Source organism: Cydia amplana, chromosome 7 (genome assembly GCF_948474715.1).
Source record: "Cydia amplana chromosome 7, ilCydAmpl1.1, whole genome shotgun sequence".
In the NCBI taxonomy this organism is placed as follows: Eukaryota; Metazoa; Arthropoda; class Insecta; order Lepidoptera; family Tortricidae; genus Cydia; species Cydia amplana.
The window spans coordinates 8,671,051-8,696,374 of record NC_086075.1 but is presented as its reverse complement, the minus strand read 5'-3'; the positions used below and the strand labels follow the sequence as shown (position 1 = coordinate 8,696,374).

Sequence of the window (25,324 nt, the reverse complement as noted above, 5' to 3'; positions counted from 1 at the left end):
TCTCGCCGACACATTAGGCTTGCGCGGCTACAGTAAAACGTTACAAGTTCAAGGTGCTTGGAAAAATACAGAATTACAATGCAAAAGTGAAATTGTAAACTTAACCATTACAAACAATACAGGTGAATCATTCGATCTGTGCGCGCGTAAAATGAGTGATCTTGATTTGCCAGTACAAAAGCTATCCCGTGTTAAATTTGAGAGCTACGAACAATTAAAAGACTTAAGCAATATGTATTGCGCGTCGACGTTAAACCGCAATTGTTAATTGGTCAGGACCATTATCATCTGGTTGAACCTCTTACAATAATACGGGGAAGCGAAAATAAGCCTTATCTCACACGCACACCGCTCGGCTGGTGTGTGCATGGTAACATATGCGCTGCGCCCGGCGGCCGGCTACGGAATGACGCAGCACTTTTATCAGCGCGAGCGCAGCCACTGTATCACCTGGCGCCTGCACCCCTCGCCCCCGCGGCCCCCACTGATTTATTGCCTATGTCTTATCAGCTGTTACCGGCGTGCATAGATAGTGCGAATTATTTACAAAATAAGGTCAACAAAAACAATACTTCCGATCCGGAAACTGTCGCACCTATTATGGATAATTCGGAATCACAAGAGGAAGATAAGAACGCGCTGCGGTTTTTTGGCGTGAAACTACAAACTACCTCGGAACCTGTGAAGGCATACGCTATGACGGCTTTGAATTTGGCGCAAACTGCGCACCGTTTATGCACATTTTACTTTGGAATAAGTAAATATACAAGCGACCTGCTACACGCGTTGCATTGCTTCCCATGGGAGATGAGTGCAGCTAGGGCTGCACTAAGGGGGAGGATGTTAACGCTAGAAACTCATACGCACCCTGTGTGGGACAATGCTCGCTAAGAACGTTCCTAAAAACATTTACATACTTAAAATCTACCAAAAATAATAATAGTTTATACATGCATAAATAAATACACATATATATTATGTAAAAATATAAGATAAATATCCTAATATTACTTACCTGTAACGCCATCTGTGTACCTAGTTAAGGAAACAGTTTTTTTATAATAAAGCGAATGTGAAGGAACTGGTATACATGTGTGCACCGTTTGACCTCTAGTCGCCATTGCACCTTCACGAAGCGCACACGTATACCGTTTCGCTTGCATTTTTGGCAATATTCGACTCAAAATCCGTCTTCTCATTCCCGCACCATACCTACAGTTGACAGTGCCTTTATATTGTGTTAAATCGAATGCGATAGTTAACCCAATGGAAACGCTTGCTTAGTGGATCCATTGATTATTACGTGGCAGACAATTCCTGTTTCTCAGAAAATCCGAGAGACTTCACAATAAAATCATACGTTAAAATATAATAACCTAAAAGGCTAATGGCACTGTCGCGAGGCGACTTGCGATTGCATCAGATACTAATTACATCTCACTATATTAGCCGAGTTCTGAACGCGCCCTAAATGACAGCTGTCAGCTGTCGCTTTTCGCCGATTCTAGCTTCCAGAGAGTTCTATTCGCTAACGAGGGCGCCGGCGTGTTTCTTGTTGTAAAATGTGGGTAGTGAGATACTTTAGAGTTTCCGGTGCGTACGGTCGTTCGTCCATTTTGTCCTTGGCGGCCCTAGTGAACAGACAGTAATACGATCAAGTGTGGTGCGCGAGCGACCGCATGGAGCGAGGAGGCGATTGGCTCATCTCTTGCAAGTTAAGTACGATTGGCTTTGATTTCAAGTAGCTTAAGTATGCTTTGTTTGATATCTATTCTTTGTATTGTAACTGAATAATCTCCACTCGTTTGTATTTGCTGTGCTCTATATCATGACCATGTACTTTAAGCTCAGTAACTATTCAGTCTCATCAGTCATCATGTTGTCTCATAACCTGACACAAGGACCCTCCAAGAAGTCCAGGAGTACTGTTTCTAAAATGTTTGTCCCCGTAACTTGATTGTTGATATGTCCACTACTTGGCTAGAGTTACGAGGGAGATCACCACCGTACGAGAGGTACGGTGGACTGGTTATGGGAGGCAGGTGATTCATGTCGGCAGCCCGTGAGCGGCGTTAATGCCTCGACTATGCCCGATGGGGCAAATCGTACCGGCAGCCCAGTGCGGCGTTAATGCCTGGATGAGTCTGACGAGACCTACATATCATATCGGCAACCCGTGCGGTGTTGACGCCTCGACTGTACCTTATCTGGATCGGCAACCTATATGGCGTTTAATGCCTTGAAGTCTAATCAGCGTGTATGATCTCCGGGACATTACGGACTAACAGACCGGACCATATAACCTTGCAGAGTCTCTCTGACGTTACTGACGGACTAAAGCTAATGACCGTAGGTATGTCTCTTACCATATCAGGCTAAACGTACTTAGTGACTGTGTAGTCATAAAACTATTTCACCCCCAGATGTCGGACGGTAGCGCCGTGATAACGACGAGACTTAAATTAGCGAAGCAGGAAGACTGCGATTAGCATCATCATCAAAGCACAGGTAAGGATTTGGATAATCACATAGACATGAGCCAGGGCATTAGTCAATTCGGTATCGCGACGCCTCCTTGAGTGTGTGTTATCGCAGTCGTATTAAGGTGAAGTGAGTTCAGAAAACGGAGTTTTAAAATATTCGTAGCGCTTTTTTGGATCACCGTACAGCTGCCATGAGTTGTATAAGCAATCTTGAGGCCTTTTTCTAGGGAACTCAACGATTCGAACCCTAAGTTTTTGACTTTCGCTCGATAGAAAACAATCACGAACATAGGTCTAAAACGGACTTGAAATATTCGTAACAATTTTGGCACAAAAGATAAAGATATGAAATTTGCTTCTAATAACGCGCAATCTTATTCTTGATGGAACTCAGTGATTCCTTTTTTTTTTAATGAACATTAAATAAATATATTCAAAGACATGATATCAGCGGTCCCGTGCACGCAACTTCTTTGATTCAGATGGCCGCTGGCCTCGGACGAAGGCGGACGCATCGCGCTTTGGAGCTCCATGACAGCTTACTCTTGACAAATAAATCATGTACGTATACGAAAAAGTATACCAGTAGACAGTTTGCATTAAAAGAAATAGGGTAAATAATTATCATCACGTGGAGCTCGAGTCTCATTTTAAATTTGATTTGCTGTTATTTACGGGGCATAATGGTTGAAAAACGCAGTAAACTATCTTAAAACAATACGATTACAATATAATTTAAGTAATTTGCTCCTTGAAATCCCGCTTAAAATGAAAAAAGTTTGAAGACTCATTTTTACTGATTGGAATTAATTTTCATTATGCTGGTATTAATATAGCGTCATTTTAAAAACGTTCCTACGTGACTTCTGTACGTCAATGAACTGTGATGACAGATGACAATTTTGTGATTTTGTATTTATGTTAGAGAACTAAATTTGTTCTTCAAATATTACCTATTAACATTCAGTGCCGATAACCCGACTATCGGGTATTTTATGATTTCGTTCCCAGGCCGGACGACCCGATAGTCGGGAACGTGGTACTACAGCTTTATATGATGACATTTTTACGGCCTATTTTGTTGCGGTTAACCAAGAAAAAATAAGCGGCTATGGTCTAGCCTCAGTCCTAGCGAGTTTTTGCGGCTTTTGAGACCGAGATATACTTACCTACGAGGCTTACAAGCCAATACCGGTGCGGTCTGGTTTGTGTTTGTGGTTGTTTGGATACATATAAACAGTATTATACAAATTTAGTAGGTACCAAATAAATGCATATACAATGTTTGCGTAATTTTAAGTTTTTTTTCAGATTAGTTTACTTTTTACTTTAGTAATAAATACATACAAACATGAACGCTGAAAACAATACACTCTTTTTGTTTGGGCAGTCGTGTAAAAAGCGGTACCGTACTGCTTACACCGTAGCTAAATCAGTCCCCGCATAGTGCAACATTCTATGTATATCAAATTTATGTGCAATCCTAATATATACAGTAAGTAAGTAGGTAGGTTACATTTCTACATGTATAAAATACCTATTTTCCACCCACCAATTTCCACCCTGCCAGGACTTTATTTATTAATAAAGATAAAGAAATGTTTATTTGCAAAAATATAGTGATGGATAGGTATGTAGTAATTCTGGATGCGTACAGTTGACTTGTAGAAGCATGCAATTTTTCTTATTAGCTAGGTACAGTCACCTGGAATAGTATCGATACCTTTGGGTTCAGTTGGCGTAAAGGACAAAATTTTAGTTTTCATAAGACGCGAAAAACAGCGATTTTTTTTAAATGTTGATATTTATATAATATTTTTGTTGTTTATGAAGCTACATTTTTGATGTGTATTAGAAAAGTACTCAAAATTTTAGTAACTTTACCCTGAATTAGCGGCCATTGTATGAATTAAATACGAAAGAAGTTACTCAATGTCCTTTACAATTGGTCAAAAACACTATGAATGTCTTTTACACCCATACATTTTTTGGTAATTTAGTGTATCTTGTTTAGTAGGGGGTCGTAAGTGACATTCTCAGACTATTTTATTCCAAATTCGGGGTGTATTAGTTACTAGTCACGGTAGTCATGTTAATGAAGACGGTAAACTAAATATCCCAGTGCTTAATGCTAGCCGCCTTATACAGGGTGGATTTTCTTTTTAGGTCAGTGAGGGCAGCTACCAGATCCCGTGCTGCTACGAGGAAACGGTCTTAGAAGACCTTTCTTCGATTTCAAATTAATGAAGATTGGCTTTTACAGATTTTGGAAAAAACATACAGGGTGCGAAAAAAAGGAATTTTTTGACAAACCTTTTTTTGATGCCAATCGATCCCATTCCTATTGAGAATCAAAAGGTTGTATGCAATCAGAGAAAAAATCCGGCTAGAAAAATCCCAAAAAGCAAGGAAAACTTTTCCCAGACAATTTGTATGACAATGAAAACTTTTATTTTTCACATGCTATTTTTGGATGCCAATCGATTCCATTCCTATCCAGTATCAATAGTTTCCTAGGGGGTCAAGTTACGGTAATGTACTAAAAACTACTAAGTCACAAATTAACTGCAGCCTATGGATCAACTACACTAAACGGGCTCTCAGCGCCCTACGCGTCCAATATAATAATAGCTTTAGGATGCTGTTGGGGCTGCCGCGCCATTGCAGTGCATCGGGGATGTTTTGCGAGAGACGTACGGATGGCTTCCATGCCATAATGCGCAAGCGCGTTGCGTCCTTGGTGAGGTGCCTGCGCGGCAGCCCGAATAGCCTCCTTCAGACGGTGGCAGAGCGCCTAGACGGCCCTTTCCAGCTACACTGGGATTTGCTGCACAGGGCGTCTAACTGACTGTTTTTATGTATTATTAGTTTTAATTTTTAATATTATATTTTTTACTTATTGTTATTGATTTTAATTTTAATATACCTACTTATATTGTTTTTATTATAATTTTGTTAATTAATTTGATTATTGTGTAATTAATAACCTTTACGATACTATCTTTGAACTTATAATTTATAACTAACTGGTCATTTACGCCCCTTGAGCTAAGCTGTTTTTGCAAGCTCATAGTGTAAAAATTGGGTCGTAAAAGCAACTTTTCTCGAGGTATCGAAATTTTAACTATGCAGAACGCTTAGAATTCTGAAAAAAACTGTATAACTCATTTTCGTCAAACTGTCCTTTACGCCAATTGAACCCAAAGGTGTAGATATCTATCTCTTTGAAGGCCGCAAGAATATGTGACACGCTCTTATGGCTCTACAAATAAGGTCGTGTCAGATATTATTGAGGTCTTTCGTTGTGTAACATATTATTGCAGGTGACTGTATTAATAACTAAATAATAGTATATACAATTTGAAGCTAAGGTAAGTCATATATAATAATAACATCATCGGAATACACATAATTATGAGTTCATTGAAATTGTCATTGAATTGATTTTGCGCCTTATCGAAAGCCGGACAGAATACAGTTGGTACCTAAATAACGTATTACCTACATCTGAAGACTTCCGTATTTATTCGGTTTATTTAGTATGCGCAATGCGCATCTCAACAACAATCAAATGAATTAGATTATTTACATTTAAGTACGTCACGTTTGACATTAACAGACAAGGAAAGCAAGATAAAATGTATTGTTTCTCTTTCTTCTTTCAATGGAACGCTTTTACAGTTCATGTTCCTCTAAAAAGGCCAATGGTTAACACTAAACTCAAAATGCTCTCATCTGCATCTTAAAAAAAAAACAGCTTGGGTCACTGACCTGTCCCAGTAAAGTGAGGTAGTGTGCGTGAAGTGTGCTTGTGTGTGAAATGGGGTAATTTGACAGAATCTGAAAATTTTCCCCGGGCATACCTCGCCTTAATGATATAAAGTAATATGTGTTCATACATACACATGCACACATAAGGGGTAGTTCGTGACAGGCACTTCTCAGGGCAATCTTCAACTTTTAAGGAAATCTTTACCTATAAGTAGATAGGTACTCCAATGCAGCGTGTATGTGCATATCTATTTAGGGGACGGTCTTTAATCTCGACAATGGTAGCAACTTTATAATTTATAACTCTGTATAATTATTATAATTAAAGTTGAAGTACTTGCTATAGTAGTGCCATTGTATCGTTTCAGCCCTGTTCATAATACCGTTGCACTGCATTGTAAACACGCAGCTAAAGTTTATACAGGGTGATTCAGGAGACGTGAGCAGGATCAAGCATACGCATACAGTAAGTTATAAACAACTGTTTCGTAGCAGTATTTGTGAGATTAACTTTAATTTATTTTATACTGTTAAAAAAAAGTTTTAATTTATTTACAACATTTATGGTCACCCTCTTTGTTTTATCCATAACAAGTGCCAAATTGAATGTCATCGGAGTTTAGTTACTTTTGAATATTCGTATCTCACTCAAGTGTGACATTTTATTTTCTTCATACTCAAAGTACTGTCATAACGGTTAAAAAGGTTTTATCTTTGCTAATTAATTGTTATAGGGTATCCATGATTGTAGATAATAAAATTTGTCCTTACCTAAAAGTATAAGTAACAACAGAAAAAAAGCGTGATTGTTTTACTTAAATATTGTGGTGAACGATTCTTTTACATTTACTGATTGTGTAGGCTTAGTCCTGCTCACGTGTCATGAATCATCCTGTATATGTAAAGCTTATATGTAAAGCTTTAAAATATATACAATGAAGCTCGAATGATGCACATAACTTTGTCCATAAGACTGCTTTATATACCTGTTTACAGGGTTTAATATTTACTTGGGTAGGTGACACTATTAAAAAAGGGATTAGGTACGTAGATTTTCACGATGTAGGTAAATATTGAGTTTGTACATATACCTACGCAGTGATTCAGTGAGTGTAGCGACCCAGTACTAGTATACGAAATAGGTAGATATAAGGTAGTAGAGGTCTGAGTGCTAGTTAGTGTCCCAGTATATGTCCTCTTTAAACTTAAATCATTGTCAATAGAGGTAACAGTTAGGTGTCATCTATTGGGCATTTGAGCATGTCCAGTACTAGGACGTTTACTTTAATTAAGACTTTGGCAGTCCTTTGTTCGAGTCCCGGTAAAGGCGCATAGTTGTGGAATAAACACGAAGGTATTCCTGAATTATTAATGTTGTTTTGTCCCCTTCATAATTGGGTACAACATGATGTAGGAATGGCCTGGTAGGCTCACTGGGACTATAATAAGATTTTAAATATTATTGACATTAGGTTCATTAAGCTAACTCTGATAAAAGCAGAGTTAGGTACGTTAGGTAGTCGGTAAAAAGAACACACACACACAGCGTTATGTATCTGTTCATATGTACAGAATATAAGAAATACCTAATACCATATAAGAAATTATCGAATATACTAAGGACCACAAGTTCTGACAATGCAACTAAATAAAATACAACAAATCAGTTAACAGTTAATATGTTCCCGAAAACCCAATGCGAAAAACCTAAAAGCAGGAGCTACGAATAGGGTTTATCTGTCAACTGAAGGCACGAAGATTTCCCCTTAGAGGCCTCTCTGCAGGAATAAAGAAATGTTACGCTACGGCTTACGTAGGCGGACAACGCGCGAACGCGGCGCGGCGAGGCGGCGGCGCGGCGGAGGCGCGGCGCGGCGCGGCGGCGGCGCGGCGAGGATGAAACAAACCGTTGATACGTATAGGTATTTAGGTATAGGTATGTCCTACTCGTACGTAAGCGATTTAGACGCGAAGCGGCGCGGCGGCCGCGCGGCGTTCGCGCGTTGTTCGCCTACGTAAGACGTAGCGTAACAGTGAATTCGTGTACTGGTAACTGTATGTTCCACAACAGGTTACTTTGCCGTAACGTTCCCTTACTTTTAAGATCGAGTTTGAATACCAATTTACCAAATTAAGTTGTGTTACGAGCGGATAATTTGTAAAATATGGTTACTTAGAATACGGGATAGGTTATATCTATAGATAACAGTCAAACGTATGACCAGCCAGATACGTGCACCAAAAGCCACGTTTTTATAGAATACATCATTTATATAGAAGTAGTTACTTTACTCTCGCAGCAAGTTTGTGTGAAGCTGTAACTCTGTGACGTTACTTTCTTTCTATTCTCTCACTTCGCCCATTCCTCATGCGACATCGGCTTAGGCCTAGCGAGCCGATAGTCCGCGCAATTTGGTCCTCCCATTAGATAATGTCAGTCAAATACACTTCACCACCCTTCTGAGGTAGGGTGTCATTCTGAATCCCTAACAACGTTTGCCCTAAAGTCACTTGCCCTAACTGGTTTGTCCTAATGGGCACATACCCTAACGATCAATTGTCATAAACATAACGATTATTTTCCATAATGTAAGGTTCTGAAAAATGGTTAGGTTTTAGAACTTGCTGCCACAAAAGTGGGTTAGGTTAGGGTTAGAACTGCGACCCTCGCAAAAAAGAAAATATGCTTAGTAACATTAAGATAAGTAAACAATAATTAGGGAAACCAAAATAAGGGTTTTTAGTGTTAGGACAACTGATCATTATGACAAACAATATTTAGGGAATGCAAAGATAGGAGAAAATACTTTAGGGATTGAGATATAGATCCCTGAGGTATAGGTATGAGGTATGAGGAAATTGCGGGTACTATTCTCTACCCTTACCACGACTCTGCCTTAGCACTCTTAGCAATGTCAAACTGATATATTCGAAAACGTCTGCGTAACTTACTTTCTACATACTATACATACTACTAATATGCGAGTACGAGCGAGATGCATAGAAAGTATGTTAAGCACACGCTAGCGAATAATATGTGTCAAACTCAGTGTCAGTTTCATAAATTTTACACAAAAAGTACAAGACTTTTTGTATAAAATATAGATTTGATTGATTGAATTGAAAATATCGAAATATCGTCATTAAATACATGTCCGTGTGCTGTTCACCGTGTGCCGTGCCGACAGATAACATTACAGCTTGCTAGTGCCTAATTAGTAAGACTCTTTGAGCTAAGCCGTGTGGGTAGACTAGACGAGACGTGGGTCTGATGTACAAATGTGATATCACCACACGTCACTTAGACAAATCCAATTAAGAACATGCTGTCGTTGCAAACGACGCTTAAAATTTAATTTGACAAAATTTTAACTAATAAACAGTCTTACGGGACATATAGTCACAGGCCGTAATGTTATGAGATTTTCCCTTCAAAATTAAACTTATAGGTATGACGAGGGCACAGGTTAGCTTTGGATTCTAGTAAGCCTGCATAGGGATGGTAATGCAGATGTAAGACTTCAAGGACTTACAAATATCGCCATCATTGCTTCTTGTCAACGTGGTGTTTGAACGGTCTTGGTTCTGTAAATATTTCCGAGAATAGAAATAAGTATTCATAAAATCACATTACTAAATACCTAAAACCGAAGAATAAATCGAAAAGCAAGGCCGTAATGTTGTGAGATTTTTGTACAAAAGCAAATGTCGAGTTGGAATGATGGATTGAGTCTCGCCGTAAATGTTGTTTATAGAGAGATAGAAGTAAATTATGTGGGAAACAACTTGTTCGTGTTGTTTGACTTATTTTATTGTTAACCAATGACAGGTCGCCGCCTATTTTCTTTTTGTATTCGAAGGAAGGAATTTAAACATTATTTCATAAGCATAATACTAATATGTACTACTCAAGATAAATTTAAAGTAGCTACGTTAAAGATACATTTTAGGTACTTAGTAATATAAAAAAATACAACTGTTTATGTGTTTAAATACACTTGCATGTACGTAGTAGATTATTATAGACAGGAAAATATATTACAATAATAACGTCACATTTTTTACATAATAATACTACCTCATCTCCCAAAATATAATTCCAATCACAGCACCGTCAACACCGCGGCAAACGGCGCCTAAAGCCAGATTAATGACTCGGCCGGGAAATGACAATTTTACTTTTGAAACTTCGGGCAGGTAAGTTTTATCTTCTCCTCGGTGAAACCCATTTAAATCAAGTTCGTTCTCCGGTGCCGCTATTTAGATATATTTTCAAGCGGAAATATGCATTGCAACATCGCATTATTTTAAAAATATAGTATTTTCTTTACGTAGTTAAGTAAATTGGATAACGCGAGTTAAACGTCGTCATATGTCACATCGCTTGAAAATTTTGAAGTTCGAATGGACCTGTCAAAACCAATAACTCCCTATATCACCGACTATTCGTAAACGTTTTACCCATAATAAACGTCTACGTTTGTGGGCATAAATTCAAAATAGTATCGCATAAAATGTGTTCGACGGTTCACGTTTGGCTGTCTTGTGGCATATTTACGTGTCAGTCCTCTAGGGCATCATGGAGAGAATCGCTCGGGCCAAGTTAAAAGGGGAAGGATTTTGTCTACTTCAGGGGTGTTTTTAGAAGTATCTTGTGTCTCATTTATTTTTTGGAATATCTTATCTAAATAGTTGAAATACTAAATGATGGTCAGGTAAAGGATACGGATAAAAGGCCGAAAATATCATTCTAACACCTAAGCTAGGATGTGTATTTCCACAATTCTTTTTGCGCTTTATCCGTGTCGATGTTTTTTAAATAAATCCACAGAGATATTAATTCATAAATTTACTAACAAAAATGCAATTTTAGATATTCAAACGATGCTGGATGCAGTAAAGACAACACGTTATTTCCATTAATTGGTCCATGAATCAGAAACACATTATTTTACAGTAAGTGTAAGTTTAAAATCGCTTCAGGCAATTTGTTTCAAGTAAACTTGTTGTTAAATGTCCATATCACGATAAGACAAAATCTGCCATTTCTTTTTTTTTATTCATCTCTTAATTGCGAAATGTCAATGGCAAGTACAATCATGGTGTTTTAAGATTTCGTAGCTATTTCAAAATTATACTGCTAGATATTGATGCATTTGAGACACCTTAGGAGTACTAACACTAGTAACTCACTATGTAGTTTCTCCAAACGTGGAAAAAAACTTCACATTTTAAAACTGTGACAAAAGACGCAACAACAATTTATGAAATAAAATTGTCAGAACTTTTGAACGCGTGACTGAGCAAATTCTTGTCCCTAAAAGTAGAAGGTACTAAAGACTCGTGATACACACAACGGCATCCGCTCAAGCTAGTGCCTTGCGTTACCAGAAAGCAATAAGCGAGATGTCTAAGTCACAAAACTGTGAACCGCGCGGTAATGAATTAAATGTGCCGCGTGTCGCCGTAGTCTAACGTAATTCTAAATTGTAAACACGCTTCATAAAATAAAATACGTTAAACGCTTCAAGGTGTTAGATACAGTTGTTATATTTGCAGTGTTTATTTGTGTATCAGTAACTACTTAGACATTCGTTCTTCGACATTCATTCAGAAGGAAATAACAAAATAAATGATAAATCCAATTCACTATTTCTACTTTTGGAATTATTTGAACCATTCGGATTCCAATCACACCAGCATACCTACTGCAGTGTTAAGGCGCGACATTACTGCCGGTGCCGACTGAATCACAGGGCGGACACGCCATACATCAAAAATGATTTGCGTTTATATGTGTGCGTGGCACGTCTGTACACGCGTCATTGTGTATTTGACGGACTTCTAGCATGCTTTCAGTAGAGCGACTTACGCACACATTCATGCCGCGGCCAGTCGCGGGGCGAGGAAATCCGAGTCGGGGCGGGGCGGTGCGTGTCCGTTCTGTATGATAATACTATTACTTATTCTGTGACTGAATGTCAAAACCGATGTTGTGCCCGGAATTTAAACATTTGATACAGTAATGCAGGGGTAGTTAATATCACGCTGCAATACTGCTATTCAGGTAAGTAGATAACTAGATACCTCCTTAGTTATACATAACTAAAATTATTTACACGAATAACTGAATGGTATCATAATCATAAACATAATGACATTACAGATGTTCTTAAAATGAAATAAGTACAGTATCAGTCAACAGCAGCGATCAACAGGCAGAGGCAGACGGCCCGCCACTTGGTGGTACACTGTCGAAAGGGACCTAAAAACCCATAATATCCCATTGTTGACAACCCAGGACAGACCGACCTGGCGCAAACGCACAAGAAGGCCCGACCCCAAATGAAGTTGGGATTAAGGGCAGGAAGAAGAGAAGTACAGTATCAGTATCCCGAAATATATGAAGAATTCAGCCAGTTCTTATTCTTACTAAGTAATCGGTCATCTCTCATCAATCATCATCTCAAAGTAACGTTACATTAACTAGGATGCAAACAAAATGGAAATTTCCAATATGCCGATCCTATTCGTTGGCAACTGTCACAGTCGTTCGTAAAGCAATATGTTACGTCTATTCTGGGAGCGCTTCCGCTGCCAAAACCATTTTCACTACTACCTATTACTCTTGAGGCTTATTTAGGACCGTAAAACATGATAACCTGCAAATATGAAGTTTTATTCAAATGTTACGAGTATATCTGAAATAATTTCCGTTCCACTTTTTTGTCCGTCGGTTGCCTATAGTCACTTTTTTGTCAATTGTTGACACTCGCTTCTGGCACGCCTCCTCCTACATGTGTCTCATCTATGTGTGAGGTGCCCGACACAACATGACAACAACAGTAAAAGCACTTTCGAAAGAAGGTACCTCATGCAACTCGATGACAGCTCCCAAATATAATAGAATACAGTTTTTCATATTTCAGATGTCAGCTCGTGATTGGGGACAGTATTGATGGCGAAACCCTCGTCACCTGGCGTGTCACAAGTAACCATTGTGCTCTGATATCGTTACAAACAATTTTTAATAGAAATATGCTGCTAATTTGGGCCAGTCAAGTGTTTCTGAGTAAGATATTGGGGAAGAAACGGCGAAGCGAACCATTCGTAAAAGCCATTAGAGCCGTTTTATTTTTAAGGATGTTAAGGCAATTACGTGACCCGATTTTATATAGTTTTAACATAGGTAGCCGTAAGTTTTGTGTCATAGAAATTTAAATTCATAATAAAAAGAACGGGTTTTACCATAACAATACGCGATATTTTATTAATTAAATACACGTCAACGTACGATAGCTTACGAGAACGTATTTACATAATTCTCAAAACTGTTTTGCATAAAGTTTTGTAAACATAGGTACAGTTAAAATTTAATGCTTTTATTCAACAAACAAATGAGTAAAAATCATTGCTTTCATATTTATATGTAGAGTGCCTACACGAAACCAAAAATTACTACCTAAAACATTATTTTAAAATAACTGTATGAGTTATTTTAGAATTTGGAGGAAAAACTGAAACCAGCTCAAATATCCAAATGTCAATAAAATACATACTTACATAAATACTTAAATAAATACAACATCTAGAACTAGAAATGAGCATCGGTCTACCAAAAACCAAATACAAGAATTCCATACAAAAGTTCCCTTTGACTGCATCTCATCTTGCAATGTGATAAAACAACAGAAAGTTCTTTTTCCATACGGAATTTCAATAAGCGTAGGTGTTAGTTCAAAACACACGTACCGTTGTAGCGTGGTTGTAGTTCCACGGGCAGAATTGCCTTGGGTCCTGTTCGCGCGATGGCGTAAGAACTATTATATAATGGCTCCTCTACACGATGGGCCAACGCCGGCCACTCCAAGGGACGCATTTATGCGTTAGAGGGAGCAAGTGATATTGCTATCTCATTCTACCCCATGGCTGCGTCCCTTGGAGTGGCCGGCGTTGGCCCATCGTGTAGAGGAGCCATAATCTGTGGCGATGGGCCATCATGGGTGGGCTAAACATCGACAAAGATACAAGGTGGGCAATCGCTTCACATCACACACCTTACTTAATTCAGTCACTGACGAAAGGGACACATAAGTTAGATATGGCTTAAGAGTGACCCTGACCCTTGAAGAAAAGCAGCTGCTGGAGAATTCCTTTAGGCATCAAGTCATTTTAATAATAAAATTATGTTGATGAGAATCTCGTGAAAGCCGAGAAGGACAAGTCCAGTAAGTACCTAGACTTGGCTCACGAGATAACCGCCATGTGGGATGTTGATTGGACGATCGTTGTCCCGATAGTTGTTTCAGCGAACGGTCTAATAGCGAAGAGTCTCGACCAACATCTCGAGAGACTCTCGCTAGGTGGTTCGATCAAGGGTCAGATGCAGAAGGCGGTGATCTTGGACACGGCGCGGATAGTCCGCCGGTTCCTCTCTCTGCAGCCCTGACCACCGGCAGCTTGGGCCTTGCCCCGCTGCTGGCGGCGCCCTAGGTTAGGTTTTTTATAATATGTTTATAAGTATTTTGCATTGTTTTTGTAAATGCTTTTGTATTTTATTTTTATATCCATATTATAAATAACCTAACTTGTGATGAAAAATAAATAGAGTAAATTATGATGGATAAAATAATATATTTTTGTAAAACATTTAGTATTCCATTTATTAAAATAGTCAGTACAGCAAAAAATCTTACATATTAAACTTATATATACTAACCCCCCACTAACTTATATATACTCTCCTCCTTGGCTGGTCCAACAGGTCTCCATCGCCATACAGCGTGGCAACGCTGCAAGTGTGATGGCGGGCATGACACAGAACGGGTTTTAGGTTAGGTAGTTTTAAGCCCAGTCTCTACTCTCTACACCATCGGACGATATACTTAGTAATGAATGATGAATATAATTAAGTCAAAGGAGTTATATAATAAACGAATGTCACGAAACCGTCTTTACCATAAATATGACGTAAATTTTTTAGGGATAAAGGACCAACCCGTAAAAATTCGTTAGTCAAATTTTAAAGCTGCTGACAAAAACAGGTCATTCCATTCAATCAGAAATCAATTACAAATTATTGTGGTAGGTATCCTGTGTGTGGTATCCTTTTCGCTTTAGGTATCTATTATCCCAAAATTGTAACTAAATTCCATCGAAAATATCAAAGTTCTGCCACTTTCACTGATTAACGTCAAAGTTTAAGTGACATTATCAGTGTTAGCAATAAATGTATTTCTTGGAATAAATGTTTGATTAGATATTATCAATACTTTAGTTGCTTAGTAAACAAATGATCATAAGTGTAGATATTATAAGGTACCTACCTACCTATTAATAATTAGGTATCTAATGTGAACCTAAGTTACCTAAAATTATTGGGTCTAATTTAATTAAAAGGGTTGGTACTTTCAATATTATTTATCCATTCATGTATTTTTGCCAAGTATAACATAAAGTTCTGGCAACTGATCATAATAACTTTTTACCTCCTCTGTTAAACGGTAGACCTGATAGTCTACCTTCCACGAGTTTTCAGCACGAGCGCTCCGTATGTTCTGTGCCCAAGGCGTCACATTTCCCCAGTGGTGCTGTAACGCAATCTGACAGGTTATATCAATGACAAAGGCGAAAGTGGATCCAGCGCGGCAGCTGATTGATATATTACGGCATGAGAGATGTGTTAACACGATATCGAGACCTTCACCGGTTTTTGTGCTGATATTTTTTGCTACTACTGACATCTTACTGATTTATTACTAAGTTGCTCCTGTTTTAAGGGAGCATTTAATAACGTTTGAACACTATCAATTTTGCCATAAGGTTTACAAGATTAATACTCTTTATTGCATACCTACCTCACACATGTACAACACATTCCGGCTCATATTTGAGCCACTGGGATCTGACAGGTTAAAGAATAAGTTTAAAGAAATGAGAAATAGGACCTAAGTAAACTTTCATATCTACAAATCCCATTCACGAGTATAAATACACATGTGCCTTTATTCAAACAATGGTTATGAAAAACAATTGAAGAATAAATATGAATGAGCCTTTCACTAACATACGAGTATTATTTGTTACATACGTTAAAATGCTAATCGAGAGTAACAGGCATGCAATCAAATATATTAAGTATGTATACCACATAAATAATCATTTAAATCACTACTATCAGTGATTTTATTAGCTTTGTACCTACTTAATATTTTAAATATGTTATATTTTCTACCATATGTAGATATTTCAGCGAAACTCTGGCAAGACGCCGAACTTCTCAATTAAGTTACTAAAGAACAATATTTGGAGTTTGAAGTACCTAGGTGCTCATTGTTATTATAATCGACTGCCGAGTTGCCAACGTCACAATTTTACCATACGTTTAAAGGAAACCTAAGGGAATTCATGGTTTCAACAGGTCAACAAGGTAATTGATTTAGTGGAAATCCTTTTATTATAAAATTCACTATAAGTAGGTAACATCGAATGGAGGTATATGGTAACATGAATTATTAGATTTCATTTAATTAAGGCTTAGACTAAAGACTCTTAAAGACTTATAGAGGCTTTAAAGACCCAGCTTTTTATGATACCTGATTATTTTTTTAATTTGACTTATGTGTTATTTTATTAGATGTATGGTACCTACATACATACCTACACTTATCTAGAAATACTTTTTCAGCACGTGGATTCCATAAATTTATAAGTAACCGCTTACAAAACAGACCTAAGTTTCAAAATTTTATTTAATATCATTACATGTACTACGGAGTATTTTATTTTGCTAATTTCTTTTAAACCAATTGCTCTTTCTTTTTCACCCTCTTTTTACCTTTTTCGTTGACTCGTTGCTTCGTAATAATAATACCTGGTTTTTGCAACATAAACGGGATTGCAAAGTTCAATTCCCAATGGCTTAGAGTTTATTTCCCCTCAGGTTAATAGGTCGATAGTATAGGAAATCACCGGCTGTCGCAGCGACTATCGAAGCGCCTTCGATGAAACTTTTTTTTTGTAAAAAAACGTGCAAAAGATGGAGACATTAACTGAGTTACCAGGCAAATCTCTCTCTGTAGTTTCCTAGGCATTGTTGGAATGCTTTCAACTGCCTGGGGAGAGGGCAGAATGTTTTAAGAAATGTAAATATTTTACTTGCTTTACCTATTTAAATAATGAGAGCCATGCTTGCTTGTTCTTACTAAGTTGTGTCATAAAATCGTTAAGTTAGGTTATTACAAATGCACATTTCGCATCATATGACGTAACGAACTTTTTATATAGGTACCCACTTAGGTACCAAATTAGGTAGGTACCTAAAAATCGATACGGTGTATATTTTTTATATATTTTTATAAATGACCTCATGATGATGAAAGTTTGTTTTCTTTAATTACCTAAGTTCTTTTTGTAAAATTCAATATGTGCCAATAGGTATTCCTTAACAGGAATACCTATTGGCACATATTGAATTTTCCTAACGGACTCTGAAACGCCCTCTGCCAGAAAAACGCTACTTGGTTCAAAAGCATAGCTTACCTTGTTCTCATCTTAGTCGCTAGCGACATCTAGTTTGCAACAGAGACCCCAGCTAGACGCTGAGTTTCGAGGCGAGGCACAGCTGGTTAGAAGCGCACAGGTTCAACTATATGGTTTTGGCTGGATACTTTATTGTTTTACACAAGTTACGATAGGAAGCGCTGCTTATACTTTAAGGACGTTAGTGCGTAAATTTTGTTAGGTATTACATACTTAAATATTGATAAAGATATTTAAATTTGTTAGAACTTGGATCTTTACATGAACGTTTATGTAGCGTAGTTGACACTGGTTGAGAATTGACATCATTGTCATCACGTCACGTCGAAGTGTCAATTTCATTAGATAGGGCACCTCAAAAAATGCCGCACTCTATAATTTTTACAACGAACTGCTGCGCGCATCTCTGTTACAGTATGTTTGATTTATCAAATAAACTCATATTAATTTTATAGACCGTATTAGAGTCTTTGCGGAAAGAGAAGAGTTGTGGAATGTTACTTATGGGGCCCAATATACATTCCACGACTTCTCTTTCCGAACAGACTCTACATTAATTTGTAAAAAAAATACTAGTAAGTACCTATACAATTTATAAAATAGTTATTTTCGATGCAAGTGCGAAAAAGAGGAAATTCGAAACGAGTGGCGATAAATTAAAACACGACCGAAGGGAGTTAAATCGACACGAGTTGCGAATTACCTATTCGCACGTGTATCGAACAACGTTTTACAGTACATATGGCACTTTAAAGTTTCGACATACGCACGAAAAGTGCTATTTTACGCACTAGTGCGGAAAAGTAGCCCCATATGTACTGTAAAAATATTTATACTTACGCGCCATAAATTAGAACACAACCATAAAACAATCTCGGGACGTAATTGTTCTTAATGTAGATTTCTAGTCTCTTTACCAACAGTTAGACGTTTAAAGGTGATACGATCACAGCTCTTTCATCGCGGATGAATTTTCCGCTCCGTAACTCGAATAATCTTTCATCTCCTATTTATATGAACCAGTTTTTTGTGATCTCCGTTAAGTATAGTTTTCACGAACCTAGAGGTAGACACATACTGGACATTGTAAACAGTCAAGACAAACGTTTTGCGTATTATGTTACTGCAACTAGATGGGACACTAGCATATCGTCTCTCGACGACAAAACATATTTTTTGTAGTAATATTTTTTTATGTTTGTAATGTTTCCAAAAATCGCTTTACTTTTGTTTATAAGTGCTACGTTTGCGTCAAAAATGTTCGAAAGCGACTTAAACGTTAACGATTTTTTGCGGACGGACCTGATGCCGACTTACTTTATTGTGGAACAGCCTGTAGCTAATGTGTCTGTGCCTAAGAGTGCTGTGAACTCTGTCAATGGATCGATCGACGCAGCACTGTCCACCCTCGAGTACCACAGGTGTGTTTAAAACTTAAATTTAGGAATGTACTTAGAAGACTTAAAACATACTTTCTAAATAGCCGGTAGGTTGACCTCCTAGCCTAGTCGGTAGTGACCCTGCCTACGAAGCAGGAGGTCCCGGGTTCGAATCCAGGTAAGGGCATTTATGTGGTGTTTATCACGAATATTTGTTCCTACTGTGAGTTATGGGTGTTACCTAGATATGTATATATTACGAGTATCACAGAGTATGTATTTATCTATCTATACAAGGTGTTACACCTGCTACTGAAAATGGGATGGGTACACGTTGTATAGGTCATACTGAGCAACTTGTACTATGGGACAAACCCCGAAATCGCGAATAGAAAAATTGACTCTCCCATACATATTGGCTGGCTGATGTTGCTATCTTGTATGGGACTGTCATTTTTTTTTTCGCGATTTCGGGCGTGATCCTATAGTTAAAGTTGCTCAGTATGACCTATACAACGAGTACCCACCCCACTTTCAGTGGCTGATGTAACACGTTGTATAATTATGTATAATAGTCGTCACTTAGACACGATAGTACCTAGGTACCTACAAGTTTATCGTAATTTGGGCTAGGTCGATCTGCATAAGATTGTCCCCAAATACTTAAATATACATAATTAAAATATTTTTAAATAGTATCAGTGTAGTTACACTCGTTGTTCCTCGTCCTTGACTCGTCGTTCAGCCTATATATATATGATGGAGCGAGCTGATGATAAGTCACCGTAGTCTTTATGTTTATTGTAGATGTAGGTAATCCATTTTATCAACCTTCATGACGGCCAAAGTGGCCAAATATATCTGAACATATCTATGGTAACATATTATTTGGCTACTTTGTCGGCCACTATCTATTTGATGTTGACCGTAACCTACTAAAATAGAATCTGTTGGATAAAGGGACTAAAGTTCGATTTTGAAGATGAATAATAATTTTGGATAAATAAAAAAAAATATTAGCTAATTTAGCTATGAAAATGTTTTTACTTTGAAAAAGGTACCGTTTTGTTACACAAAATGAAGAAATTTAGGTAGGTACCTGCTTCCAACTACAATTCAGCTGATTACCTAACACCTATTCATTACAGTTTCGCTCGGATACTGCCCCGTTTACATAATGTGCAGACCAGGTATCTAACTTTCAGAAAAATGATGAACGAATACCGCTGCCGCAACTTCCTCGCCGAGCAGATCCTCGAAGAGATGGGCAAACCGGCGCTGCAGAGCCGGCTCGGCACAGCTTTCGGCCAGAACAGCCTGACCCGGCGCTCGCAGGACCCGAGGACCAACGTCATGTTCGACGTTGGCTCGGCTAGCTATCAGGATTGGCTTGCTAAGTAAGTGGTGAACAAAAGCGGCCAAGTGCGAGTCGGACTCGCGTTCCAAGAGTTCCGTACATTACACAATTTTTAACAATATGTTTTTTTATGAAAAGTGTGTAAAATGTCTTTAAACCCGTAGGGGTCGGATCAAAAACTAAGTACAACTCACGCTTGACTGCACATTTCTAATTTCCTGTCATCTGTAGGTAAAGAACTATTTTGTGTATTTTTTTATCAAAAATTTAGACCCAGTAGTTTCAGAGATAAGGAGGGGGAATGGTAATTTTTTGCCTATTTTCTTGAATAGCTGAACCTCAATATAAATATCATACCGTTTCATCCGTACCTATTGATGTTGATAGTATACATCGGCCTCAATCTGGTAGGAAACGTCCGTCCCTTACAGCGGAAGGTGAAAATTCTTCCATATCCTCTCCGTATATTTATTTAAAGCTAAAGCTAGAGCACTTGCCTCTACCTGTCCTTAAATAAGGGGACCTTAAATATGTACATCTGCCAGGCCACTAAACATTAAGTCACCCGTTGACCACGAACGCTGTAAAGGGTTCGAAACGTCGGGATGTAGTATAAAAATTCAATATGCGCGATGTACTCGTAATCCGTTTTGATAGTTTTATTTCACTATGACTTAAGTTATTAAGATAAGATACCACTTAACACTGATTTAAACTTTCACGATTTTTACACATTATTAAATTATACAACGGGACTTAATCGCGTATCTAAGTTTTAAGATTTACCTCCGACGTTTCGAGGACGGCGTTGTCCCCGTGGTCTCGGAGAAGGACGGTGGATCTTAAAACTTAGATACGCGATTAAGTCCCGTTGTATAATTTAATAAGATACCACTTTCAGAGTAGCAGCTCTAAACGACGTGTACCGACAATACAACGCTGTGAGCGGCGCTGCTCCCATCTCCAATTCCTCGTTGGACCAGCTGCAGACCAGGGATGGGTATGAGCTCTACGAGGGTGGTGACGTCACGGCATACCAGGAGCAAGAGCATCCAGTCAACCATGATGTCCATGACGTTGCGAAATTTAGTAAGTCAAAGTTATTGTCTACTCTGTGTTTATGTCAGGCGCCTGAGAGCTCACGAACGTCGCTCTCGTTAATCAGTACCTTCACTACTCCTTAGCCGAATAGCGCTATATCATAAACAAATGATTTTGAAAATGGAACTATCAGCTATAGAAACTAAAGTTAACCCCCTTATTCATAAACGTTTACTAAAGTTGACAAGCCGATTAATAATCGTTTGTTCCTTTCCGACGTATTAGTATGATGGAAAGGGACAAACGATTATTATCGGCTTGCTAACTTTAGTAAACGTTTATGAATAAGGGGGTAAGTTAGCAACGAATGTTCTTTTGTGATAGGTACCGCTATTTGGCTTAGTATTAGGGCAGAATAGTCGCTGTCAGGACATTATAATGATGGTTTCTCTAAAAAAAAAGCAAAGCTCATTAGTTATTACTTACCTACCCTAAAGGTGTTATTAAAGCTATAAGGAACCGAATCCAAACTTTGAAAATATCTACTTAAGTACCTATTTGGAGTGTTGTTAATTTGACATGAGCATTTCGCCGCTATACTTACTCCACCTCGTATCTGCAACACTCATTTGATGACATATAAACACCCGTATTCCGAATGAAAGAAAAGCGACATTTCCATCAAATGATTATTGCAGATATGAGGTTGAGCAAGTATAGCGACGATTTGCGAGTAACATGCATTGCAAGAAATCAATTAAGTAAAATCAGTTACAAATCAAGTTAAGATTTTTTAAGTTGGAATGCCTTTCCTGCATTCAACCAATCAATCGTACCGATGGATGTTGTATGGTTTACCAGGCGATTAGACGTCAACGAATGGTCCAATTGACGTTAGTTGATGCAACAACCGGCAAAGTGTGAATAAGAGAACAGTCAAGGATGACTCCGCTAGAACAGTCCGGTCCGGCCGAGGTCTCCAACACTTCAGTTTTCTATAGAAAGCATCAAGTGATCATATCGATGACATACCCGTCATAGAAAATGAAGTGTTGGAAGCGTCGGCCCGGACCCGGACCGTTGTAGCACGAGTCATGCTTTACTAAACATAATCACGCCCTCCGGTCAAGATGTCACTCGCCAAATGGTACCGCGACTACTACCTACAGTTTAGGGATGGCAAAAAATGTTTTGTTTGTTTGCTTGTTTCAGGCGGTGCCTACGAATACTCGATGCCCCCTCCCCCGCCGCCGCTCTACCACCACCCCGCCCCCGTCCACGAAGAGTACGTGATCGAAGACAAGCACCACGGGCTGGGGCTGAGCGACCTCTTCGACATATCGCTCACGGGCATCGCCTTCTTGAGCTTCGGCATGTTCGTGCTGCAGGTGCTGATGTGCATTTGTTCGGTTAGTAACAAGTTGTAGATGGCATTTACGCGGTTATCATACCTAATCCGCATCCCCCAATACGCCACTCCAAGGACCCATGTGTGGGCGAGACAGCGATGTGCAATATAGCGATGTCCCGCTCGCTCAACGGAGCGGCTTGCGGATCTGCGTTCAATGTCAAGACCGCCTTTACACAGTGCCAGAAGCGCTAATACATATATATTTTATGCTAGAGTCTACCTAATTGTAAGCTAACTGCAGTGTTAGCTTAGATGTATACTCTCTTTACTCTAATGTCCCCTCTCTTTTTTCAAGTGCTGTCATACTGCCCCAATCTACTTAATATATTACTGCTACTCTTCGATATAAATAATATATGAAATAATCATTTATTTGCAAACAAGATATATACAGTGGTATTACTAAAATAAATTAAAAACTAGCTTAAATCTAATATAGGCCCTTGAGGCATTGTACCAAGGATGCTGGCGACATTTCCTTGCTGTATCGCAATGCTGATACGTTGTGCGAGGTAGCCGCCACCTCTTCGGTCACCAGTTACGTCAACCAGACGCTTCGCGATTTCTGCGAACAACAACAATAATATATTAGATATAAATACCTAAACAAACAAAGTAAAATAACTTCCACCAGTAAAATACCTACGTTTAATTCACATACACTTAGGGATTATATCTCGGGTGACTCATATAACCACCTCTGAATATTAACTTTCAATTTCAGAATCCTCAACCACCCCAAGTGATGCAGATGGTAGACAGCAGCAGCGACTCCGTGAACGTTGACGAAGTATTCCGGTTCAAGCGCGATGAAGAACATTCTAGAAGTAAACGCGCTGATCCGAAAATCACTACAATCAATACTCTGGCCAGATATGCGATGATAGCGCTAAAACCGCGCTCGACTCCTTGCCTATATAGGGCATTGTGTCTAGGAAACAGAAGAGCAAGGAATATGCAGGATGGTAACAAATATTGGTTGCCGATTTGGAAGTAAGTGAAAAGGATTTATTGTTTCTTGGTGCAACCCGCGGTTCCGCGTGCGTTAGGAATCGATATGTATCAGTTCTCCTGGGGGTAGATTTCATTAAAAAAAAACCGGTCAAGTGCGAGTCGGACTCGCGCACGGAGGGTTCCGCACCATCAACAAAAAATAGAACAAACAAGCAAAAAAAAACAAGCAAAAAAACGGTCACCCATCCAAGTACTGACCCCGCCCGACGTTGCTTAACTTCGGTCAATAATCACGTTTGTTGTATGGGAGCCCCACTTAAATCTTTATTTTATTCTGTTTTTAGTATTTGTTGTTATAGCGGCAACAGAAATACATCATCTGTGAAAATTTCAACTGTCTAGCTATCACAGTTCGTGAGATACAGCCTGGTGACAGACGGACGGACGGACGGACGGACGGACGGACAGCGGAGTCTTAGTAATAGGGTCCCGTTTTTACCCTTTGGGTACGGAACCCTAAAAAATAGCTTATGTTCAGTCCCATGCCTTTAACCCATAAGGCTGTCATACATTTTGCAAAATTGACCCCTATCACTTGGAAAGAAAGTTAAAAATCATGTGGGAAATACATTCCCTCTGCCTTATATAGGCACTCTTTAGATGTTAATTTCATCCAAATTGGTTCTTTTAGTTTAGCCGTGAAAAGGTAACAGACACACAAGAGTTACTTCGCATTTATAATATTAGTATGGCGATGGATACGCGCCACAAGAAATGTACGCTTGTGTAGAGCCAAATTTTTATTCGTGACTTTATTACTTACATCGGTCAAAACCATTTCAGCCGTTCTTTTGTGATGTATCAAAATTTTCTAAAAAAAAACCCAATTTTTAAGTACAAAAATCCCAAATTAGAACCAAAATATATGTTATTTAGGTTCTAATTTGTGATTTCTGTACTCAAATGTTGGGAAAATTTTGTACAGATAATTTTGATACATGATAAACCTTTTAAATATTTCAGTGCTGGAGTAGCATGGACGCGCGGAAAAACGTTGGGTGCGTTGCGCGCGGCGGCGCTTGGACTTGGCGGCGCAGACTGCGATGCGCTTTATCCGCCCGCCCACTGCTCCTGAAGAGTACGGGCCCGATTCGGATTTTGTAATAGACATCTATTAGATATCTTTTAGACATCGCCAAGATACGATGACGATATGTTTAAGATCTAACCTATCAAATTTGACATTTCCGCGATTCTGATGGAGATACTCTTGAACGATTTCCACAAGATATTACTTAGAGATCTAATTCACATCTAATAGATATCTAACACGATCTATCGTAAAAGTGACATTGGTTGCCCGAATTGCGCTGCAAAAGGGAACTAG

General features: G+C 38.6%; 1 protein-coding gene across 1 annotated transcript; it reads left to right on the top strand.

The window, feature by feature from the left end:
* Positions 1 to 18,953: 18,953 nt before the first annotated feature.
* Positions 18,954 to 25,079, top strand: LOC134649842 (uncharacterized). Its single transcript, XM_063504679.1, has 6 exons — positions 18,954 to 19,216; positions 20,380 to 20,571; positions 21,433 to 21,620; positions 22,785 to 22,981; positions 23,708 to 23,976; positions 24,961 to 25,079. The coding sequence occupies exons 1-6, from the start codon at positions 18,990 to 18,992 to the stop codon at positions 25,070 to 25,072; spliced, it is 1,185 nt and encodes a 394-aa protein (XP_063360749.1). The 5' UTR covers positions 18,954 to 18,989; the 3' UTR covers positions 25,073 to 25,079.
* The last annotated feature ends 245 nt before the right edge of the window (positions 25,080 to 25,324 follow it).

Bases quoted from the DNA above. Each gene is read 5' to 3' on its own strand.
- LOC134649842 (XM_063504679.1), top strand. From the start codon at position 18,990: ATGTTTGTAATGTTTCCAAAAATCGCTTTACTTTTGTTTATAAGTGCT. The intron at 20,572-21,432 runs GTAAGTGGTGAA...TACCACTTTCAG, and splicing joins TATCAGGATTGGCTTGCTAA to AGTAGCAGCTCTAAACGACG. The intron at 22,982-23,707 runs GTTAGTAACAAG...TTTCAATTTCAG, and splicing joins TGCTGATGTGCATTTGTTCG to AATCCTCAACCACCCCAAGT.